This window comes from Protomyctophum bolini (genome assembly GCF_963924005.1).
Source record: "Protomyctophum bolini genome assembly, chromosome: 9".
Classification (NCBI taxonomy): Eukaryota; Metazoa; Chordata; class Actinopteri; order Myctophiformes; family Myctophidae; genus Protomyctophum; species Protomyctophum bolini.
In genome coordinates, this window is record NC_137870.1 from 6,809,032 (window position 1) to 6,829,123 (window position 20,092).

General features: G+C 44.2%; 1 protein-coding gene across 1 annotated transcript; it reads right to left on the minus strand.

The window, feature by feature from the left end:
• slc1a5 (solute carrier family 1 member 5) lies at positions 1–18,833 on the minus strand. Its single transcript, XM_080772814.1, has 8 exons — positions 17,996–18,833; positions 9,112–9,154; positions 8,427–8,495; positions 7,464–7,630; positions 6,441–6,674; positions 4,317–4,511; positions 2,829–2,963; positions 1–2,650 (listed from the first exon to the last, which is right to left on the minus strand). The coding sequence occupies exons 1-8, from the start codon at positions 18,550–18,552 to the stop codon at positions 2,425–2,427; spliced, it is 1,626 nt and encodes a 541-aa protein (XP_080628940.1). The 5' UTR covers positions 18,553–18,833; the 3' UTR covers positions 1–2,424.
• Positions 18,834–20,092: the final 1,259 nt, after the last annotated feature.

Sequence of the window (20,092 nt, forward strand, 5' to 3'; positions counted from 1 at the left end):
CAGCGAATACAAAAATTACTTTTTATTTTATTTTCTGAACTTCAAGGAGAGTACATTCAGTCTAGCCAGAATAAGACTTGTATAAGATGAATAAGATGAGAACTTAATTGTATATACTAGGACTGGAGTTATGGTCATATACTGTACACATTCCTTGATCAAAATCACTCACTAGAACTAGAACTCCAGGGACAGATGCACTCGATGCAAGCATTATTGCTTGCATCAGCGTATGCACCCGAAACCTTTTTTGGTATTTCACTCCGATTAACATGGAGTAAATAAGTAAGATCACCGATTAGCTAGTCGATCATTTTAAAATAAACAATCACTATGTCCCCCAATCATACTTTTAAACAATGCCCCATTATATGGGTTGAATAAATGACAAAAACTAGACTTTCAAGAGAGCATAATAATATTTTGCAATGTGTTGATAGTGCTTACTGCTTAGTCTATTTCACTTTGGTGATTCATCAGATATCTTGACAGATTAACACATCCCAAGTTCACAAACGGTCTCTGAGCAGACTTCGAGAGACGTCTGAACAAAAGCATACAGTACCATCCAGACAAAACAACGTTATACCCAAGCTATGGCTAAAACATGACGTATATCACAAAAATATTATTTTAAACATTTTCTTTCTCCAAAAAGAAATAAAACAAATTGTTGTTAGTGACAATCATTTGAGACAAAGCGATAACATGATGTACAGAGAGGGTCTGGTTATAAACTCCAAACAACTCACTGTCTTATTTGTTTTGGATAGTTTCATTGCAGAAAAATAAATATAAAAATGTATGTCAAATTACTACAAATAATGATAAAATAACTGGAACTGGTAATAAAGCTGGCGTTTCATATTTACCTCCTCTGAATTCATGACATTCTCACCCTTTCACCTCCAAGGATGTTTACGCCTTGGCAAAAATCATCTTGCAGTGAAATGTTGTTCAAAGAAACATTTGCACTGAAGCATAAATAAGCCTTAAAAGTCCTCCAAGCTGTTGACAGCCCAACAGTCACAACCTGACCTACAGTATGTCCCCAAGCTACTGTCCCTACTGTGACAATAGAGGTAGCCTTGTAGTGGAGGGAATATTGTTTCATATATAAACTGTACATACAAATTAGAGTTGGGCAGTTACCCAATTTGTTTTAACCGTTACAAAAAAAAAAAAAGTCTCCAAATTTGACCTGACATGCACCAAACGTATAGTCAACCCAGAACTTCATTGCACTGCATAAACCAAGAGCTGAAATTAGCTTTTAATTAGTTGCAGTTTTGAATAGAATTCATTCTGCTTGACAGACTTTATTTAAAAAACATTGACGTCCTTGGTCAACAAGCGACTGTCTGCCTCTACCAACGAGATATTTGCGATCGTTGAGGGATTTAGACGCAAAACACACACAGAGTTCTTTCAATCCTGATGACCGACGACGTCATCAGGATTCCGTTATTAGTGCAGGATCCCCTCCCTGACACCCTGTGAAACCACCCAACCCATGTGCTCATTCTTATTGCGGACTGTGCTTTAAAAAACCCTTTGTGCTTGGAAATATGGGACTTGATGTAGGGCAACAGCAGCAGGTTAGAAAAAAAGAAGTGGGGGGAGTGAAAAAGAAAACGAGGACGCTCGTTTCCATGGAAAATATCTTACAATGGTGTGGTAACAGCTTAATGATCTACTTCCTACTCGCTGGGTCTGTGTGAGTTTTGGTCTCGGAAGGTTGAAAAACAGTCATGGATGAGCAACAACACGACGCCTTGCCTGTTCACACGCAGATCCGACACACCAAAGGTCCGACGCGCGGAAACATGCCGATGCGATGCGAAAATGCGATGGTCCGACATGCGCTGCTCCGTTGCTTGCGGTTATGGTTAGGTTAAGGATTCAGGTTTCGCATCAATAAGTATGTCGGAACTAAAAACCTGTACCCGTTCACAGTACCGAGGTCACTTTTCATGGCTGGGTTTGGTTTATACATCTTTAGCCCTTGAGAAGTAAAAAAAAAAGAAGAAAAACAGGTCCTTTTGTTCAACTTCAAAAAGATTTGAACTTCATTTGGTGTGTCGCCAGATATAAAATAAATTGTGAATATCATCACCCACTCTCAGAGAGGTTCATTATATTAGCAATAACATTGGCATGTATACTTGGAGTAACAGACTGATCAAATCCTTCAAGGCTAGCTCTGAAATAAAATAAAAAATAATCTGAAACAATAAAATGCCAAATATGAAGACTAATTATTCCCGATCAGAGTCTTAAAAGCCACTGCCTCTCTCAGCCTTTTCTTCGGGGCAGATTGAAGAGAGAGAGAGAGAGAGAGAGAACTATGGTTTTGTGGCAGGGTCGTTCGAGGATGCGTTGGCGGTTTGGTTCATCGGCAAACTTAAAAGTCATTGTCTTTCTTTACATAATAGACTCTCGGTCGTCGCGGTGAGCCGAGGCGTCCGCCTCGCGTTTTTTCTGAATGAGCGGCGAGTCCTCGAGTGCGGCCGACGCGGGCGTGTCCTCCAACCTCACCTCGCTCAGCTCCGTCCCGTCGGGGCCTTTGGCGCTCTTGTCCACAAAGTGCTGCAGGATGCCGGCTCCGAAAGCGTCGCCTTCCACGTTGAGCACCGTGCAGGTACGGTCACTGCGGAGGAACGGACAAGAGTTCACTCAGGATTCATTACACACACACACACACACACACTGAGCATCACAACCTTTTTAGGGCTGCAACGGTTAAATCTCACTAATCCGTATTATTATTTTTACGAGGATAATAAAATGAAATAATTGGGACATTGGAGATGATGTTCAATACTCACACGAGCCAGTCGACAGCCAGAATGAGAGAGATGTCGTTGGTGGGCAGTCCTACTGCCTCCAGGATTATAGCCAGAGTCAACACACCGCCTGCAGGGATTCCCGCCGCTCCCACACTGGAGGCTGTGGCCGTCACTCTGGCAGAAGGAAGGAGAGGGACACGGTTAGCTACATAGACGCTGTGGCCGTCACTCTGGCAGAAGGAAGGAGAGGGACACGGTTAGCTACATGGACGCTGTGGCCGTCACTCTGGCAGAAGGAGAGGGACACGGTTAGCTCCATGGCTACATACACGCTGTGGCCGTCACTCTGGCAGAAGGAGAGGGACACAGTTAGCTACATGGCTACATAGACGCTGTGACCGTCACTCTGGCAGAAGGAGAGGGACACGGTTAGCTACGTAGCACTCACGAACACGCACAGGGACGCCAGAGAGTGTTAAGAGAGGAAGGGGCTGACATCCCGTAAGAGGGCACTTTTGAGAAAAAGAAAAAAAAACACACAATAGCAGATCTACAAGCTCACAACGCGTCGCAGCGTGACGTGTTGTGAGATTGTAGATCTGCTATTTTCGCGGCTCAACACATGCACTCTTTAGCTAGTGGAGATGCGGTGTACGACCTCGATTTCTAAACAAATTTGTTCAACGCAAAATGCTGCATTCAAGTTCAGGACACTTCTCGGGAGTTCTCCTAAATGCTGCCTTCCGGCATGGCATGGAAAGGAGTGGCATTGCCATTTCTTTCACCAACGCTGCATTGGTGGTCTGGAGAGGGCAGTCGTTTTACAGACGGGTAAAAGGGCTGTGATGTCTATGTGTGCACGTCCCTGAACACGCAATCGCACGTTCAGTATGAAGTCAAAGTGTATGAAAAGCATTCAGCCCAGTAGTACACGAGTGAATCCGTTCCATCAGTCTCGTATTCACTGTTGATAGTCTGTTGTACATATACCCATGCTTCTATCCATGGACCATAGATGGTATATATTCATGCATATGTTCACTGGTTGTACTGTTGCTGCTAAGACTTCAACAGCTGGGCCTGGCCGGAGGCTCAGCGGTCCAGGCACCTTGGCTGGTAATCCAGTCTGGCAGTGTGCCCGCTGGGTTCGACTTCCGATCCCGACGGCCCCCCATCTCTCTCCCCATTTCCTGTCAGCCTACTGTCTGTCTGTCCCTCCATAAAATATATAAAATAAAGGCGAAAGCCACAAAAAAAGAAGAAGACTTCAACAGCTGCTGTTGCTGCCAAGACTTCAGCAGCAGCTGTTGCTGCTACAACAATAACGTGTGTGTGTGTGTACTGTGTGTGTGTGTGTGTGTGTGTGTGTGTGTGTGTGTGTGTGTGTGTGTGCGTACCTTAGAGTATATATGAATAGAGATGACATCCGAGTTCTCCTCCCATCCACTTGCATTAAGTGTGTGTGTGTGTGTGTGTGTGTGTGTGTGTGTGTGTGTGTGTGTGTGTGTGCATGCATACTGTACGTACAGTATGGTGAAAACCTGGATGAAGTTGAGAGAGATGTCGTTGAGCTGGGCGATGAACACGGCGGCCACACACTGGAAGAGAGCGGCTCCGTCCATGTTGACCGTGGCGCCGATGGGCAGGATGAAGCGGCTGATGTGTTTGGACACGCCATTCTTCTCCTCCACGCACTTCATCATCAGGGGCAACGTGGCAGAGCTACAGGGGGGAAAAGAACAAATACGTTAACTCATTCTGACCTGAGATCAGATTCTAAAAATGTCTTCTATGTCAGTCGCTCTTCGACTTTTCAAAAATAGCAGATCTACAAGCTCGTAGCGCGCCACTCGGTGGCGCGCTATGAGCTTGTAGATCTGCTATTTTTCAATAGCTAAAGCATAACATGATGCCAACACCAAAATGGATTCCCGCCCAAGTGGTTAACCCATTTAGACCCGAGCTCGATTCTACTGAATGTCTTCTAAAATCAGGACCGTTTTCTGGAAATCCTATGTTTCTAACTCATGGTTTTCAAACTATCTCATGTCAACAAAACACAATATTTTGGACCAAACAAATAATTACAAAGAAGAAAAACAAGAAGAAAAAAAAAGTGTTGTAACCTGCCGTTTTCTTCTTCTTTCCAATCATTTGTTCAGCCCAGAAAATTGTTTGTTTGAGTTGGCTCGAGTTGGCTTTGTACAAGGCTTAAAAAGGTCTTTAAATAAATACTTTTTGAAATGTCTATGAGGAAAATTAACGGAGGAATCATTTCCTGGGCCCTGGTGGTAGGGGGCGGGACTGCGACGCTCCCCGTCGCTGCCAATCCTCACCGTTGTACTTCTTATTTCAGAACACGTGTGGCGAAGCAACAACCTCCCACTTCCACTCCTTGCCAAACAGATGCAATGCCCCCACCAACCAGTAGGAGTCACTAGTGCATTGGTAGCATACTAGGAACAATACCAGCTTGGAACCCAGGTGTATATTTGGAGGGAGGTAAACTAAAAAGCTAAAGTATTTCCTAATCTTAATTTGATGCCATCTTTTACGTTTCTTTTGTTCAGATCTATGATTATACACTAGTTTTTAGTCCATTTAGTCTTTTTACTGTTTTTATGTCCTACTAACTGTCCATTTGTGTTATTGTGGTTTGCTGTTGTATGTGAAAAGTGATCACATGAACTCCTCTACACAGACAATGAGCGTAACCTCAGAAGACCCTCAAGCTTATTATATAAAGGTTTGAATGAAAACACTGAATCTCTGCAATTGGTAAAATATTCAGTACTTGGGCATCGAATCGCAGCCAGGTATAGAAAATGTCCCCATGTTGCCGAGGCTGCACAGTATAGAGATAAAGCTTAAAACACGTTGTGTGGTTTCAATTCAAACATGGCAAAAATGTGACAAAAATGTTCCGAAGGCGGTTGCCAGAGCAGTGAATATAAGTTACCTAGAGCATGTTCCGAAGGCGGTTGCCAGAGCAGTGAATAATAAGTTACCTGGAGCATGTTCCGAAGGCGGTTGCCATGCAGAGCAGTGAATATAAGTTACCTAGAGCATGTTCCGAAGGCGGTTGCCAGAGCAGTGAATATAAGTTACCTAGAGCATGTTCCGAAGGCGGTTGCCAGAGCAGTGAATATAAGTTACCTAGAGCATGTTCCGAAGGCGGTTGCCATGCAGAGCAGTGAATATAAGTTACCTAGAGCATGTTCCGAAGGCGGTTGCCAGAGCAGTGAATAATAAGTTACCTAGAGCATGTTCCGAAGGCGGTTGCCAGAGCAGTGAAAATATAAGTTACCTAGAGCATGTTCCGAAGGCGGTCGCCAGAGCAGTGAATTATAAGTTACCTAGAGCATGTTCCGAAGGCGGTTGCCAGAGCAGTGAATTATAAGTTACCTAGAGCATGTTCCGAAGGCGGTTGCCAGAGCAGTGAATAATAAGTTACCTGGAGCATGTTCCGAAGGCGGTGGCCAGAGCAAGTGAATATAAGTTACCTAGAGCATGTTCCGAAGGCGGTTGCCAGAGCAGTGAAAATATAAGTTACCTAGAGCATGTTCCGAAGGCGGTCGCCAGAGCAGTGAATTATAAGTTACCTAGAGCATGTTCCGAAGGCGGTTGCCAGAGCAGTGAATAATAAGTTACCTGGAGCATGTTCCGAAGGCGGTCGCCAGAGCAGTGAAAATCCCCCACAGGAAGGAGTAGGGGTTCTTCCGGGTGATGATGAAGTAGATCCCGGGCAGCACCAGGATGCCGTGAATGGCGTGGCCAATCACACAGCAGGCGATGTACTTCCCCAGGCTGGAGAACAGCGTGGCGACGTCCTCCATCTCCACGATCTTACCCGCCACGAGGAACATAATACCCAGAGGGGCGTACCTGGGAAGAGACCGGAGAGAACCGGGAGGATTAAGGCCAGTGCAACGTATACTAGCCTGGGCACCATTTCATTTCGGTATATGATCCGGGCTGGAGCCGGATGATATGCTTACGTCATGTTGTAGGCAATGGTTTGCCTACAACAAACGGGAAGCTGTTTGTTGCTTCCTGTTTGATTGAAAGCAATAAAAGCTCTCGTAAGCGAGAGCTTTTATTGAGAGGGAAAAGGAAGTTGTCACCGCCCGTTCATCCTGTCTGGCAACTACAAAACAATACTACAACATGACGTAACCACATCATCCGGCCCCAGCGCGGATCATACAGACTTTTGAAACAGAGACCAGGCTTTCCTCCGAGGCGGTGGAAAGCCTGGTGAGTCGAGGTTAAACGTATACAGTTGCGTCAAGTGTTAAAGGCTTGTTCATTATTGTCCTATTGAAAAGGACCATACCGGTGTCATGACACGTCACTGTCAACATTGGACAAATAGTTTTACACAAACCTTGAGGCTTTTTGTAAAACATTGCCCTATTACTGCCATTTCTTGTCAACGTTAGCTTAAAGTAATTCTGTGTATAATTAAAAGCCAGTTAAATCTGGTTTACCTGGCTTTAAAAAAATAGCAGGTCTACAAGCTCGTAGCTATGAGGAATGGGTTAAGTTAAGAGTACCGTAATATTGTCATTTTAGACATACAACTAGCAAAGTACAGTGTGTTTTAGTTTAACACGGCGGTAATCTCTGTGACTGTATACCATGTCTATACAGTAAGTATAGTAGGAGACTTACCACATGATCCAGGACACCAGTATCATGGTGGCTTCATTGAAGGAGTTGAAGAACTTGATGAGGATCTCTCCTTCTTCTCCAAGTTTCCTCAAGGCCACACCAAACACAATGGCAAACACCACCAGACCCAGAATGTTCATGCCGTCTTGGTCTGTCCCAATGGGCACCTGGACACATACACATACACGTTCAGTTACAGACAAGCAGGACAAAGCATGCCAAAACACAGCTAATATAACATTGTATTGTCAACGTCATTATTATATGCTTAAGCGATATTACACGAAGGGGGGTGGTTTAGCGTCATTAATGCACGTCTGCGATGCTGCAGGAAGTTCCGAAAGCAACGCAGAAGTGCATTAATGACAGAGCAGCTGATTTCTATGTTTTGATTAGGCGTTCCATCATGCTGGTTTGAAGCACGGCTTAGGAGGCCGTTTCAACCAAACAGATTCCTCCCTCGAAACGACCCGTTGTATAATGTACAATATTTATATACATTATATATTTAAAGGTTTTTTTCTTCTCTTTTTGTTAAAATTAGTGTTAATTATCTTTATAGCAATGGTTACTATCAGAATATAGTGTGTTGGGACACAGTTCGGTCTCCCCGTCTCTCCAGCGCGTTCAGTAAACTGAAAATGCTAAAAGTGAAATTAAGAAGTGATATCTTCAACCAGTTCACTTCCCTATCAAAGACGTGAACCGACCAACCAGTTAAGAGTCTCTATCGCAGCGTCAAAAAAAGACACAATGTCCTGCCGTCGTCCTCCCCCAAAACACTGCCAATTGTGTTTGTTCCAATGACGGACCAAAGCGGTGTCTCCGGTTTGGCCCAGCTTTGGAGCAAACACAATCCACTCGCAGGTCCCTTTGCGGTCTTGTGGGATATTGTTATATTCTAACAAACGTCAAGGCCTTTTGTAGGTCGGTTAAACAGCCTGCAGTGTTTGTGTACAGTACCTTCTCAACGGTGATGTTGGGCCGACCGTCGGTGCCGTTCCTGCTCACCAGCTTGTAACTCGTGGCATACTACCAAACAAAACAAAAGGGATTGAAAGTTTAGCATATAGTCAAATCTACTCACATTGCTTTACATTATTTCAAATTATTATGTCAAATGTATATAGATAGGATCCAACAGGAAGCACGCACAGCTCCAGAAATTCTACAGGTGCTGGTCAAAAACATACGTACAATGAAAAGGAAGGGATGTCCACACACCGTTTCTCTGCTCCCAGAGAAACAGTCTTCGTCAGGTATGTACCCGTCATACCTGACGAAGGGTCGAAACGTTGTTCAATAAAGAATTTTCCTTGGTAGCAGAGAAACGGTGTGCAGACATCCCTTCCTTTTCATTGTAAGATAATACAATATGTAGATAGGATGGAGCCCGCACACCACAGGTAAAGATAAGACTTTCTTTATTAAAGGCTGACAACGTTTCGATCTGTGTTGATCTTCATCAGGTCAACACAGATCGAAACGTTGTCAGCCTTTAATAAAGAAAGTTTTATCTTTACCTGTGGTGTGCGGGCTCCATCCTATCTACATAAAGTTTCTTTTAGCCCAGCACCCAGCCTGTCGATGTGCGTTGCGTATTCTACGTCTGCTCAAGATAATACAATATGAAATTGTCACAACGTACCGACTGGAAGGCAGCAGACACCAAGTTGGAGGGAAAGATGTTTCTGCAGAAGAGGGGGGGAAAAAAAGAGGTACATTCAGTTTGTGAACCCTTCATGTGTTGGACTTTGGGCACCAACGGGTGGTTCACGAGATCTGAATCACAAGGTTTATCATGTGGAAATAACTGAGAGAATTTCACTATTAATCCTCTCTTGGTTTGACCTCCTCCATGATTTGGATTGACTTGGATTAATAAGATCCCTAAAGACCCCAATTACTAGACCGACTCCTGCTGATCTGTTTACTTTAGAATTACACACACACACACACACACACACACACGTACATCAAAAGCCTCACGAACTCAATGAACGGAACGTACGCCCATCCCCACCGTACCAGTACAATAGTTTCTCGTAATGATGGATTAAACAGGCCCCCGCGTGCCCGTGAGTCCACATTGCTGTTGAAATCGGGCCGCAGACCAGCCAGTGACTCAGGGGTAGACTTCCCCTACCTAAACATTTAGGACTTCATATTTTTTGTATTTTTCCGCCCCAAAAAAGATCTGTTTGCATGTTGTGTACACTTCCCATAATATAACTGGAACAAAGTGCTGTGCCAAGTGCACAGTGTCTGAGTATGCGTCTCCACTCTCCACCCAGTCCATGTCCCCGTTATGCTGAGTCACAACTACCTGGCATATCCAATGTCACACCAAAATAAAAACATCCATGGTTTTCCAGGAACATTCAGTGGCGGACTGCGGTATGCTATAGCTAGCTATAGCTGAACAACACCAATAACACAAGCCAATAACACAGGAATGTTCCTGTTTAACAGGAACATTCAACGACTGTATACCACAAACTACACAAATAGATTCACTCTACCTCTTCCGGAAGCATTGCCTATGCCAAGCGTTCCCTCTTTAACGCTTTCATACACTTTCTGTGGAAACACTCACTCAACATTTGATTTGGTGACTGACTAATAATCCATAGATGGGAATATGGGAATATTAATAAGGTCTATTAAATGAAATGGTTGAGGAATGCATTGAATTGGCTTCTCTAACGACACTCTGTAAACATACCATCACAATCGTTCCCAATGTGACACGGTATGAGTGTTTTGTGTGTGTCCTTAATGCAAATTTATTTGGCTTGACATGCATAGCACATACTATCCCATACACAACACACCTACGTGCCAAGTTCCGTTGATAAGCTTTTTAATGCGTTAATATAACAGGTTAAAATGATCATCTATTAATCATGCTTTTGTTTGGCTGGGCCTAGGGCTGAGCTTCTCTGGTTTCTGAACTCGCTACTGCTCTCTGGTAATGAATGGGCTATTAGATTCTCTGTGTGTTGGGGAGGGGGCATACCAGCTGCTTTACACACAGGTCGAACTGGATCAACCGGCAGTCAAGTGCGTACTATCACATACTTGCAATGTCACCGTGAGTGCGTACTACAGGCTATATATTTATATATGGCCTCATGTATTCAACTTCCTCAGTCTCCATTCACACTGTGCCTGCGATTATGTCCCTTGTTCTTTACATGGAGGTAGGAAGAGATGGCCGCTATCATGGCATGAATGATGCAACAACACCTCTATACTTGCATGATATTTGAACCTTTATTGAGAAAGGATATCCCCTTTCGTGGGGGTCCAGCAACATACAGCAAATACAGACCAATATAATATGATAACACTTACATACAGTGTGTCGCACTGTTATTGTGACGTGGTATAATTTCAAACTGTAGTGTGTGGAGGAGGTAGAATATACTGTGACAGTACAGTAGTGTTTTTAGTGCATATATAGTAGGCTACCCGCAACACCTTTATTTATAGTTCAATGGGTTATGTAACATAAACATAGCCAGGGGGTTATGGTTTCAAGCCTCACTTGGGTCCCTAAAAATAAAGTATCCCGTCGTAATTTGTGTTACTGTACAGCTCGTTTTAAATTAAATATCTGTCAAATGACACATGGGCTACATCCGCATGGCGTTAACTCCCGTTAACCCATTTAGGAAAAACAAAGTCTTCTAAATACTAAACGTTTTCTGAACAACACATGTTTCTACAGTATGTTCAGTGGTTCTCAAACTATGTCATGTCAAGGATTATATGTATACATATATGTAATTGGTTTGCGGACCCCCATCTGAAAATATGTTGTTCCATGGGGACCCCTCCCAGAAGCAAAGATTTGAGTTAAAAAACGTTCGCTCTGAATGTTTCAAAAACAGCAGATCTACAAGCTCGTAGGGCGGCACGCTATTTTTCAATAGCTAAAAGTATAACACAATGCTTAAAAGACCAAAAGGGGTTCCCTTCCCGCCCTGAATGGGTTAAGGAAAATGTCAAGGAAATGTGGAATACCTAAGTTGTACATTTAAGGACATTATAAACCATGAGAAGCTGTTTTCTGTGACCTGTGACTTGTGTGGTCTGGAGGGGTCATCTGATGTCATGTGTTAAGACCCACCTACCCCTGGGTAATAATGTATTTAAGCTGAAGCCTGACTGAGATGTGTTGAGTCAGTACGGTGTTCCATTGTAACGCTTCACTACTGTCTCCGTATTCGAATACATTCTATTCCAATACTCTGAAACTCTGAATTGTGTCTGTCTCATTATTGTTGATTATAAGTGCTCACCGAAAGATTTCTTTAACAAAACCAATCCAGGCCAGCCTTTGCCGTCAATGTGACTTTTATCTAGGAAGTATTGCTCGTTCAACAATCACAGAAGATTGCCGCGTGGACAGCATGGACCCCAGAGCAGTAGAACAGACAGAAGGGCAGGCGACGGGAGATAATATGAAAACTAAACAAGGATTTGTGGGCAGGGCTTAAAACAAGTCCTACATCCTTCTCTTATAAAGTGACACAACCTAGTCTACCACATACATGCCACGTGTTTGAGGAGAGGGAGCTTTCATTCTGAGGCAGATATAAAGTGCCACATGAAATGTGTAAGAGAGGATACAGTAGTTATATGGGGTGTGTGTGGTTAAGTCATTAACGTTGTGTGCTGCTGTGCATCATGGGGATGTAGTTAGAGGAAAATGGAGAATGTGTTTGTAGCGCGTACAGAGAGGACTCTTAAGTTTCCACTGTGATACACACACTGTAGCTCCATGGTCACAAAACCATGCAGCGGTTTTGGCTTGGTTGCCAAAACGTACAAAAAACTGATCGAGAGGGCCAACGCTCACAAGACAACACCACCGTCCACTTAGACGAGGACAGTGTGTGTGTGCGTGCGTGTGTGTGTGTGTGTGTCTTGATAAGCGACCCAAAATGACTTTCCTTGGTTTTAGAATAGTATGCGTCGCCACTTGCATCTAGCTCAAAGCACATGAGCCAAAAGACACTCAAAACATTCAGAGCAATGCTAGCTTAAGGTCCTTCAAATACAGACAGACCCAAGTCTAGTCTTGTATGAAAAATAAACTGTGGACAGTATTATTACACATCAGCGTGCCTTTGAGGGCTGTACTTTTCTCTCCATTTCATAACTAGGTTTCTGAAATAGAAGTGTCTGTCAGAAGACTCAGAACAGATAACCCTTATCAACCAAAACTCACAACCACATGTTGCCTAATGCATGGTGTCAATCTTTTGCTTACTTGCAAAAGAGTAAACAATATCAAACAACAACTAATAAACATTAAGGATGAATCATGATGTCATTTTAAACCGTCTAGTTTTTTGCCCCAGTTCAGGCCAGATAGATTTTCAAGTGCTATATTGTCATTGTTACATAACATATTTCATGTTTTGGAAACGTTGGGTGGAAGGGAATGCCACAGGATGGCCATGGGGGCACCCTCTTAGATCAGTGCGTTCTCAACCTTTTTTCACCAAGTACCACCTCTCCGGGTACCACCATTATGACGTTAAAATACGTCAAAACAAATACAGCAGCGTGCACCTAAACCTATCCCATCCTATTCACACAGGAGGGAGATTTGAAGGGCACTAACTGACTCTTGAGATGTCCACCACTGCAGTTTTTACGTGCAGCTGGTACTGGAGTGGGGGGATTCTGTTTACACTTTTACAGTTCCATTTTAAGCCACTGCGTTGCCACCATTTCGTTTGCTGTGATCCGTGAACGCATCGTAGGCAGAGCTCGGCACAAAGCCTTTGTCATGTTCAGGTTCATGTTCTGGTACCACCAGAGGAGGTCCTTGGTGGTACCACTTAACCTCGCCTCACCAGGCTTTCCACCGCCTCGGAGGAAAGCCTGGTCTCTGTTTCAAAAGTCCGTATGATCCCGCCTGGGGCCGGATGATGTGGTTACGTCATGTTGTAGTATTGTTTTGTAGTCGCCAGACAGGATGAACAGGCGGCGACAACTTCCTTTTCCCTCTCAATAAAAGCTCTCGCTTACGAGAGCTTTTAATCAAACAGGAAGCAACAAACAGCTTCCTTTTTGTTGTAGGCAAACCATTGCCTACAACATGACGTAAGCATATCATCCGGCTCCAGCACGGATCATATACCGAAATGAAATGGTGCCCAGGCTAGGTACCACTAGGTTTTGAGACATCTAGTGTGCAATGTTGACATTCTGCGATTCTGGCCCCGAGTGTGGCGGGTAAAGGAAGGTGGTCACTCTAATAGCTAGGGTTCCTTCTTGCTGCTGAGCACATTCAATTCCATGGAAATCCACCAATTACATTTTGAGTGCGTGTATTGAAACTTGAGTACTATTATGTGCTATCCTCTGGGGATCCTCATGAGTGTGCTCATCAACTTCCATATGGCAATCGGTCCATTCCATTTAGAGATATCTTGTCGTGTGCAATTGGACGTTTTGTGCCTAAATCTAGAGAAAGGCGGATGGATCACCTAAATCAGTATGGTTCATGTTAGGACACAGCTAATTCCATGGCAATCCATCAAGTAGTTAAGATATCTTGCCTGGGAATACAATGTGTGGAAATTGAGATTTTGGTCTCTAGGAAAAGCCATTGAGTGACTCGCCAAAATCAATAGGGGGGGGGGTATGGTCAACTGGCGATGATGAAGCTGCATAATCAATTCCATGGCATTGGCAAGCCGGTCTGTACTACTTTAAGATACAGTACGTTGCCTGGGACTAAATGGTGGGACTGATGGCCAAACAGATTAAGGACTTAGTAGGATTTTCCGTGAAAAATGAAATCAATTTATTACAAGATGCGTTTATATCAGCAAGATGACATCTTACTCTTACATCGTCATTTACTGGCCTAAAAAACATTACGGTCCATAGACTTGGCTGCCGCATGACGTCATTTCGGAAAGCCATGCATTGGAGGGGCTAGCGCGCCACTCGAAAATTAACTGAGGAATGCTCACTGTATATAACACGGACAGTATGTGAAGCTCAGTTAGGGGTAGATTGTTTGGATTGTCGTCTGTGTCGTGTCCATTATGACCCATACCCTATGAGCAGGGTGGTTACTACTCAGTTGAGTTTGAATTTAGCGCCGAGGAAGGCCTGCGTGCCGAAACTCGTTAGTTTCTCTAGGTGGACTGCTGCTGCTTGTGATTTCATGAAATAAAGAAACTCAAACTTTATTAAGAGAGTGCGGATAATTCCCCCTTTTTTCCATTGATCTTCCAGAATCTGCACCCATCAGCTACAGTCAGAGACTATCAACTTGACTCCCTGAGTAGAGCACGCCTTCACCTGGAACGGTTCTGTTGTTCTCAGGGTTACTACGGTACTCAACCACATGGTAGAGCAACTCTCTCAGCAATGTGCACGACTTATGTTATGGTGTAAATCAGACCCTCAGCACACACACACAACAATGCCCCACAGTGTGGAGGCCAGTGCTAAATCTACACGAGGCTGCTTTCTAATCTACCCGAAGCCGGGCACACAGGTCTGAGGTCAGGCCCTTAATATGTTCAGCTCTGGCCGTGGCACAGGCTTTTAAACTAATCAAATGGCTAGCCGAGGATATTATCGCTAGAGCAGCTAGTCTGTGGCTCACTGGGTCAAATGTTCAAGTCGGAGAACAATGCTACTGTAAGTGAACATACAGTAGAGAGTGTATTATCTTCATGGCGTGTTTGCACCTGCAAGTAAGACAATGTGAAGTCGAGTACATCATCTGTGCTATATAGGTCTTTGTGGTGGCCACACATCGATACAGGTGTACACCATGCTTTATATATACACTGTACCATCTTCGCTCATTGCATGGAGAAATATGCTCTCAATGTAAAGTATACAAAATATGTAAAGCAATGTGTTTAAAAACCCATTTTGGGCGGGAACCCCTTTTGGTGTTTTAAACATTATGTTATAATTTAGCTATTGAAAAATAGCAGATCTACAAGCTCATAGCGCGCCACCGAGTGGCGCGCTACGAGCTTGTAGGTCTGCTATTTTTGGAAAAATGGTAAAAAATTTGGCACAAATCTTTGAATATATATATTCTTTCAAAGTGAATGTTTTTAACTCGGGTCTAAATGTGTTTAAAATGACCAACTCAACAGTGTCAACATGTCAGCCGTATGGAGACCATGTTCGCCCCATGAAGTAAGGGAGTCCTTCACAACGTGGAAGAAAGCTACTAGACGCTACTCTGTCTGGGCAGGACATCTGTTCTGGTGTGGAATGTTTCCGTTCAGTTAGTGCTTTGGGCAACGTCGTGCCTGGCTGAGCTGAGCTGTTGCACAAGAAAACTATAAACTCGTCTCGCACAAAGAGCTGCTTTTAATCCACACGGTTATATTTGTGAGATTTGTGCTGGCTTTGAAACGCTACCTCCAGGGGATGTCCGAGAGAGGCCATGTTATCTAAATGTTAACATGCTGTCCCCAAACGTGTTCATGTAAAAGGACCCCCAAATTGACACCAATTAGACCCCCATTTGAAAAGATATACCAGTTTAATTTCAAGGACCCCCAGTTTGACATGCATTAGTCTACGGACCCCGATTTAATGGCATTTACATCTATGGGACCCCAATTTATTTTGTAAAATCAATGTTAATTTTACTCTGAGAGTGTACTACAAATGGCCCGTTTGGTTCCATTTTTTTGGTTCCATTTTTACACTCAGAGTTACAGACCCATTTGGTTCCCAACTATCATTTAGCTGGGGAGTCGGGACCCCCTGGAACTCCCTCAAGGACCCCCGGGGAACCAACCCACTTTGGGAACCAATGGTCTACTCTAGATCAAAACAATAGGCAGTCCTGCACAACACCCATATCAACACGACGGTGGCGTGGTTGAGAAGGAGTCGTCTGTCTCCCAGACAGTGCAGACAGGAAGGTTCATAGATCTTTCCTGACATCATACATGTAAAGGTGGCGGTCGTGGGGTCGAATCCCAATGACCCTTGCCCTGCGTGTCACTCAATCCCCATCAGCCTGTCAAGTCTACTGCCATATCAATAAAAAGGCATAACCAAACATAAACAAACAATGTTTTGGCCCTTTAAAATACAGTTTGACGCTAACCTGTTTGTTATTATATTACACAACACACGACTATTTACAACTGAATAAGCTTGCACACAGATGAAATACATACTGTCATGTTGTGTGTCTCTCAGCCGTGCTCTAGTCTACTGCGTTCTACGTACGGTATGTCACTCATCAGCTAGAAAACTCACACCAGAACTACAAAAGTTTGCTCAAGCCGATGTATTAAAACGCAAAGAATATGGACTGAATGTGCCTCGAAAAATATGGACTGAATACGCCTCCAAAAATATGGACTGAATGTGCTTCCTTTGACATCTGCTTTTGACATAACAGTGGGCTGTCCTGTCCCAGCAAGAGACCAGATGCAGCCATGGTCTCTCTCTCTCTCTCTCTCTCTCTACTCTACAGCCTCTCACTCACACTTCGTACACGTGATGTGTATCATGTCTTGAAACGTATTGAGTCTAATAGAACAAGAGAGATATTTAATAATGAACAGTGAAAACAACAAGACGATGATTTCTGAACTGTTCTGCTATAGCATAGAGTATTACTATAGCGATGAATGAGTGACACGGGCTGGTGTGACGTCACATTCAATGCAAGTGGAGCGTCTGTCGCAACTCGGAATAATTAAAACCTTGACGTGCTCAGCTGATGCAACTACGATCTGTCGTTACAGCACAGTGAGCACACACACACACGCGCGCGCACACACACACACACACACACACACGTGTGTAAACGGAACGCGTGATATTAAACTACTTTTTCCTATGTCTGTCAACTTGATTAACCGTCGGAATGTTGACTATTAAAAACAAACCTGAGACATTATGAAATAAGGTCCTATATACCTACTACTGTTAAAAGTTCTGAAGTCTAGACTCAAAACTAGTTTTAGAACTATAGTGGCGGCGGGTCTTCCTTCTTTTTGTTCAAGCATTATCTAGTATTCGGGCAAAACACTTTCTATGCATACGTGAACGGACAGGATAATTGATCACGCCAGTTTCACTTGAACCCTGGCCTGCTGCCTTTGACATATTATTAATGCCATTCATGTTGTGTTGAGGGGGGGTTTCGCCACGTGTTAAAACTAGAATTAATCATTGTCTCAGGGGATGGGATGGGGGGGCAGGTAGGTGGCTTACTGAAGCCTTTGTTCCATGTTGATTTATGATTGAAGTAGTGCCCAAATAAACCACCCAGCTGGTCACATTTTATTTTAACTCCCATAACAATATTTATATTTATAATATTTTTATCCTTTATTTACCCAGAGCATAAGTGCTCATTTTCAGTAATGCCCTGCACATATAGAGACACACACATTAAAACCTGGGAGCTGAGACCAGTACAACCACAGTCTCATAATACTGTTGGCCACTAAAAGCAGCTCCAGCTATAATTATAATGATGAATGATAAACAACATGTACCTGATCAGGTCCAAGAAGGAGTCGATCACCTCCTTGGCCACCGGGATGTCCCCGTCCAGCCCCGCCACCTTGGGCTTGGCTCCGGTGACCGTCCCGGGGCTGATGATGAGGGCTATCACCACGCCGATGGCCGAGGCGATGAGCGTGGTGACCAGGAAGAAGAGCATGGCCCAGCCGCCCAGCTTGCCGAGCGCCTTGGGGTCGATGCTGGCCGCGCCGGACACCAGGCTGCACACCACCAGCGGGATGATGATCATCTTGAGCAGGCGGATGAGCAGCTCTCCGGGGAAGCCCACGTAGATGATCTGCGTCCGGCTGAGCTCCGCGTTGCGCACGCCGAGCCCGATGAGCACGCCGATGATCACCCCCAGCACGGTGAGGATGACCAGCAGGTTGGCCATCACTATCCTCCGGACCCGCTGGGACAGCGGCTGGGCGCCGCCGCCGGCTTTGCAGTCCTTGTTGCCGTGGAGCCCGTTGGCCTGCACCGACGGCTCCTCGAGGAGCGCGTCGCCGTTCGTCGCCTTCCCGTCCTCCATGTCGATCTTCTCGGCCATTCCGTGCGCCCTTATAGCTGGCTGGCTGGCTGGAAGAAGGAAAGGTGTCCCCGGAAAGAAGAAACGGCCGAACGGAACTTGGATAGCGGGCGTCGGGGAACCTTCAGTTGCAACGTGGATGTTATGGGTTACAGTCTAGACGACGGCTCGGATGGCAACGGCAGTCAACTAGTAAAAATTAAGAACCACTCTCTCTCTCTCCACGTATCGTGGAACAAACGTGCGTGTTGCTGCTGCTGCCGCGCCCTCTCTGAGCTAAGCTTCACCCTGATGCACTGCCACTAATCTCACTCTGAAGGCAACCCCCCCCTGTGGTGACGTCAAAGGAAAGGGGGAGGTACTCCCCATGTGTGACCACCTACTAGTAGGCCTACAGTCGATTCATGCAGACTGTTGTCATTCATTGTCGTGATGTCATCATCATCCATCATAATGATAAACCATTGATTTACTGTGACTGACTGACTGACTGATTGAGTTATTTTGATTGATCATTGTCATGTTCATCTCTGAATTGAAAATGGAGGACTCTCATGTATGCTTTTCGTGGTTTTTCGTCCTCGTAGCAGTTTTTGTAATCGACAATTGGTCTTTAAATATGTACCCATTCTATACATACTGTGAATACAAATGTAAATCAATCAATTCAATGATGACACACAGTCTCTACATTTATGTGGGTTAATCTGAGGTCTACCTAACCACACCATGTTACTGCACAACGAGACCGGGTTCTACAAAGAGCATCGTTCTAAAACTCTTATATCCTCCAAATGATACTCTTTCTAAAGCTATACATGCATTGGCTCTTTGCCTTTGTAATACAGTACAAAAAGACAGTAACCTACACATTATATATAGCTCTCAATGGTCTCGCACCTTCCTACCTACATGACTGCCTGCCTAAATATGTCCCAAACCGCCCCTAAGGTCTTCCACTGCTGGCCTGCTCGCTTTGCCAAAAAATGGCAACTAAAAAATACGGGGAAGCAGCTTTTTGCTTCTACGGGCCGTCGGCATGGAACAAGCTCCCACTGTACCTTCGTCAGGCAGCCTCTGTAGACATTTTTAAAGCTCAGCTCAAGACCCACTTCTACAACATTGCTTTTATTTTATTTTTTTGTTATTCATGTCCTCACTGTATTGCATTACTGCTTGTTTTTAATGTTGTTGCCTTGCTTTTCTTTTATCCTCCATTTTTCTGTAAAGCACTTTGAGCTGCATTTCATGTCATGAAAGGTGCTATACAAATAAAGTTTTATTATTATTATTATTATTATATATTATAGTAGGATATAGATATCAGCCAAAAAGACAGTAGCAACACATTTTTTGTATGTTCTTTACAGTCCGTTCTTGCACTCTCCAGATGTGCGAACAACACTAATGTGTTCAAATCTTGGCATCAATGCTTTGTTTCATCACTGTAATTTGGGAATGTCATTGCTTTTGTTAGAGCTTAATTCATGCATGTCCTTTTTGTAAATATTAGTTTTTTACTTGGTAGATGAAAGTATAGCCAAGGCCTAACCACCAGGGA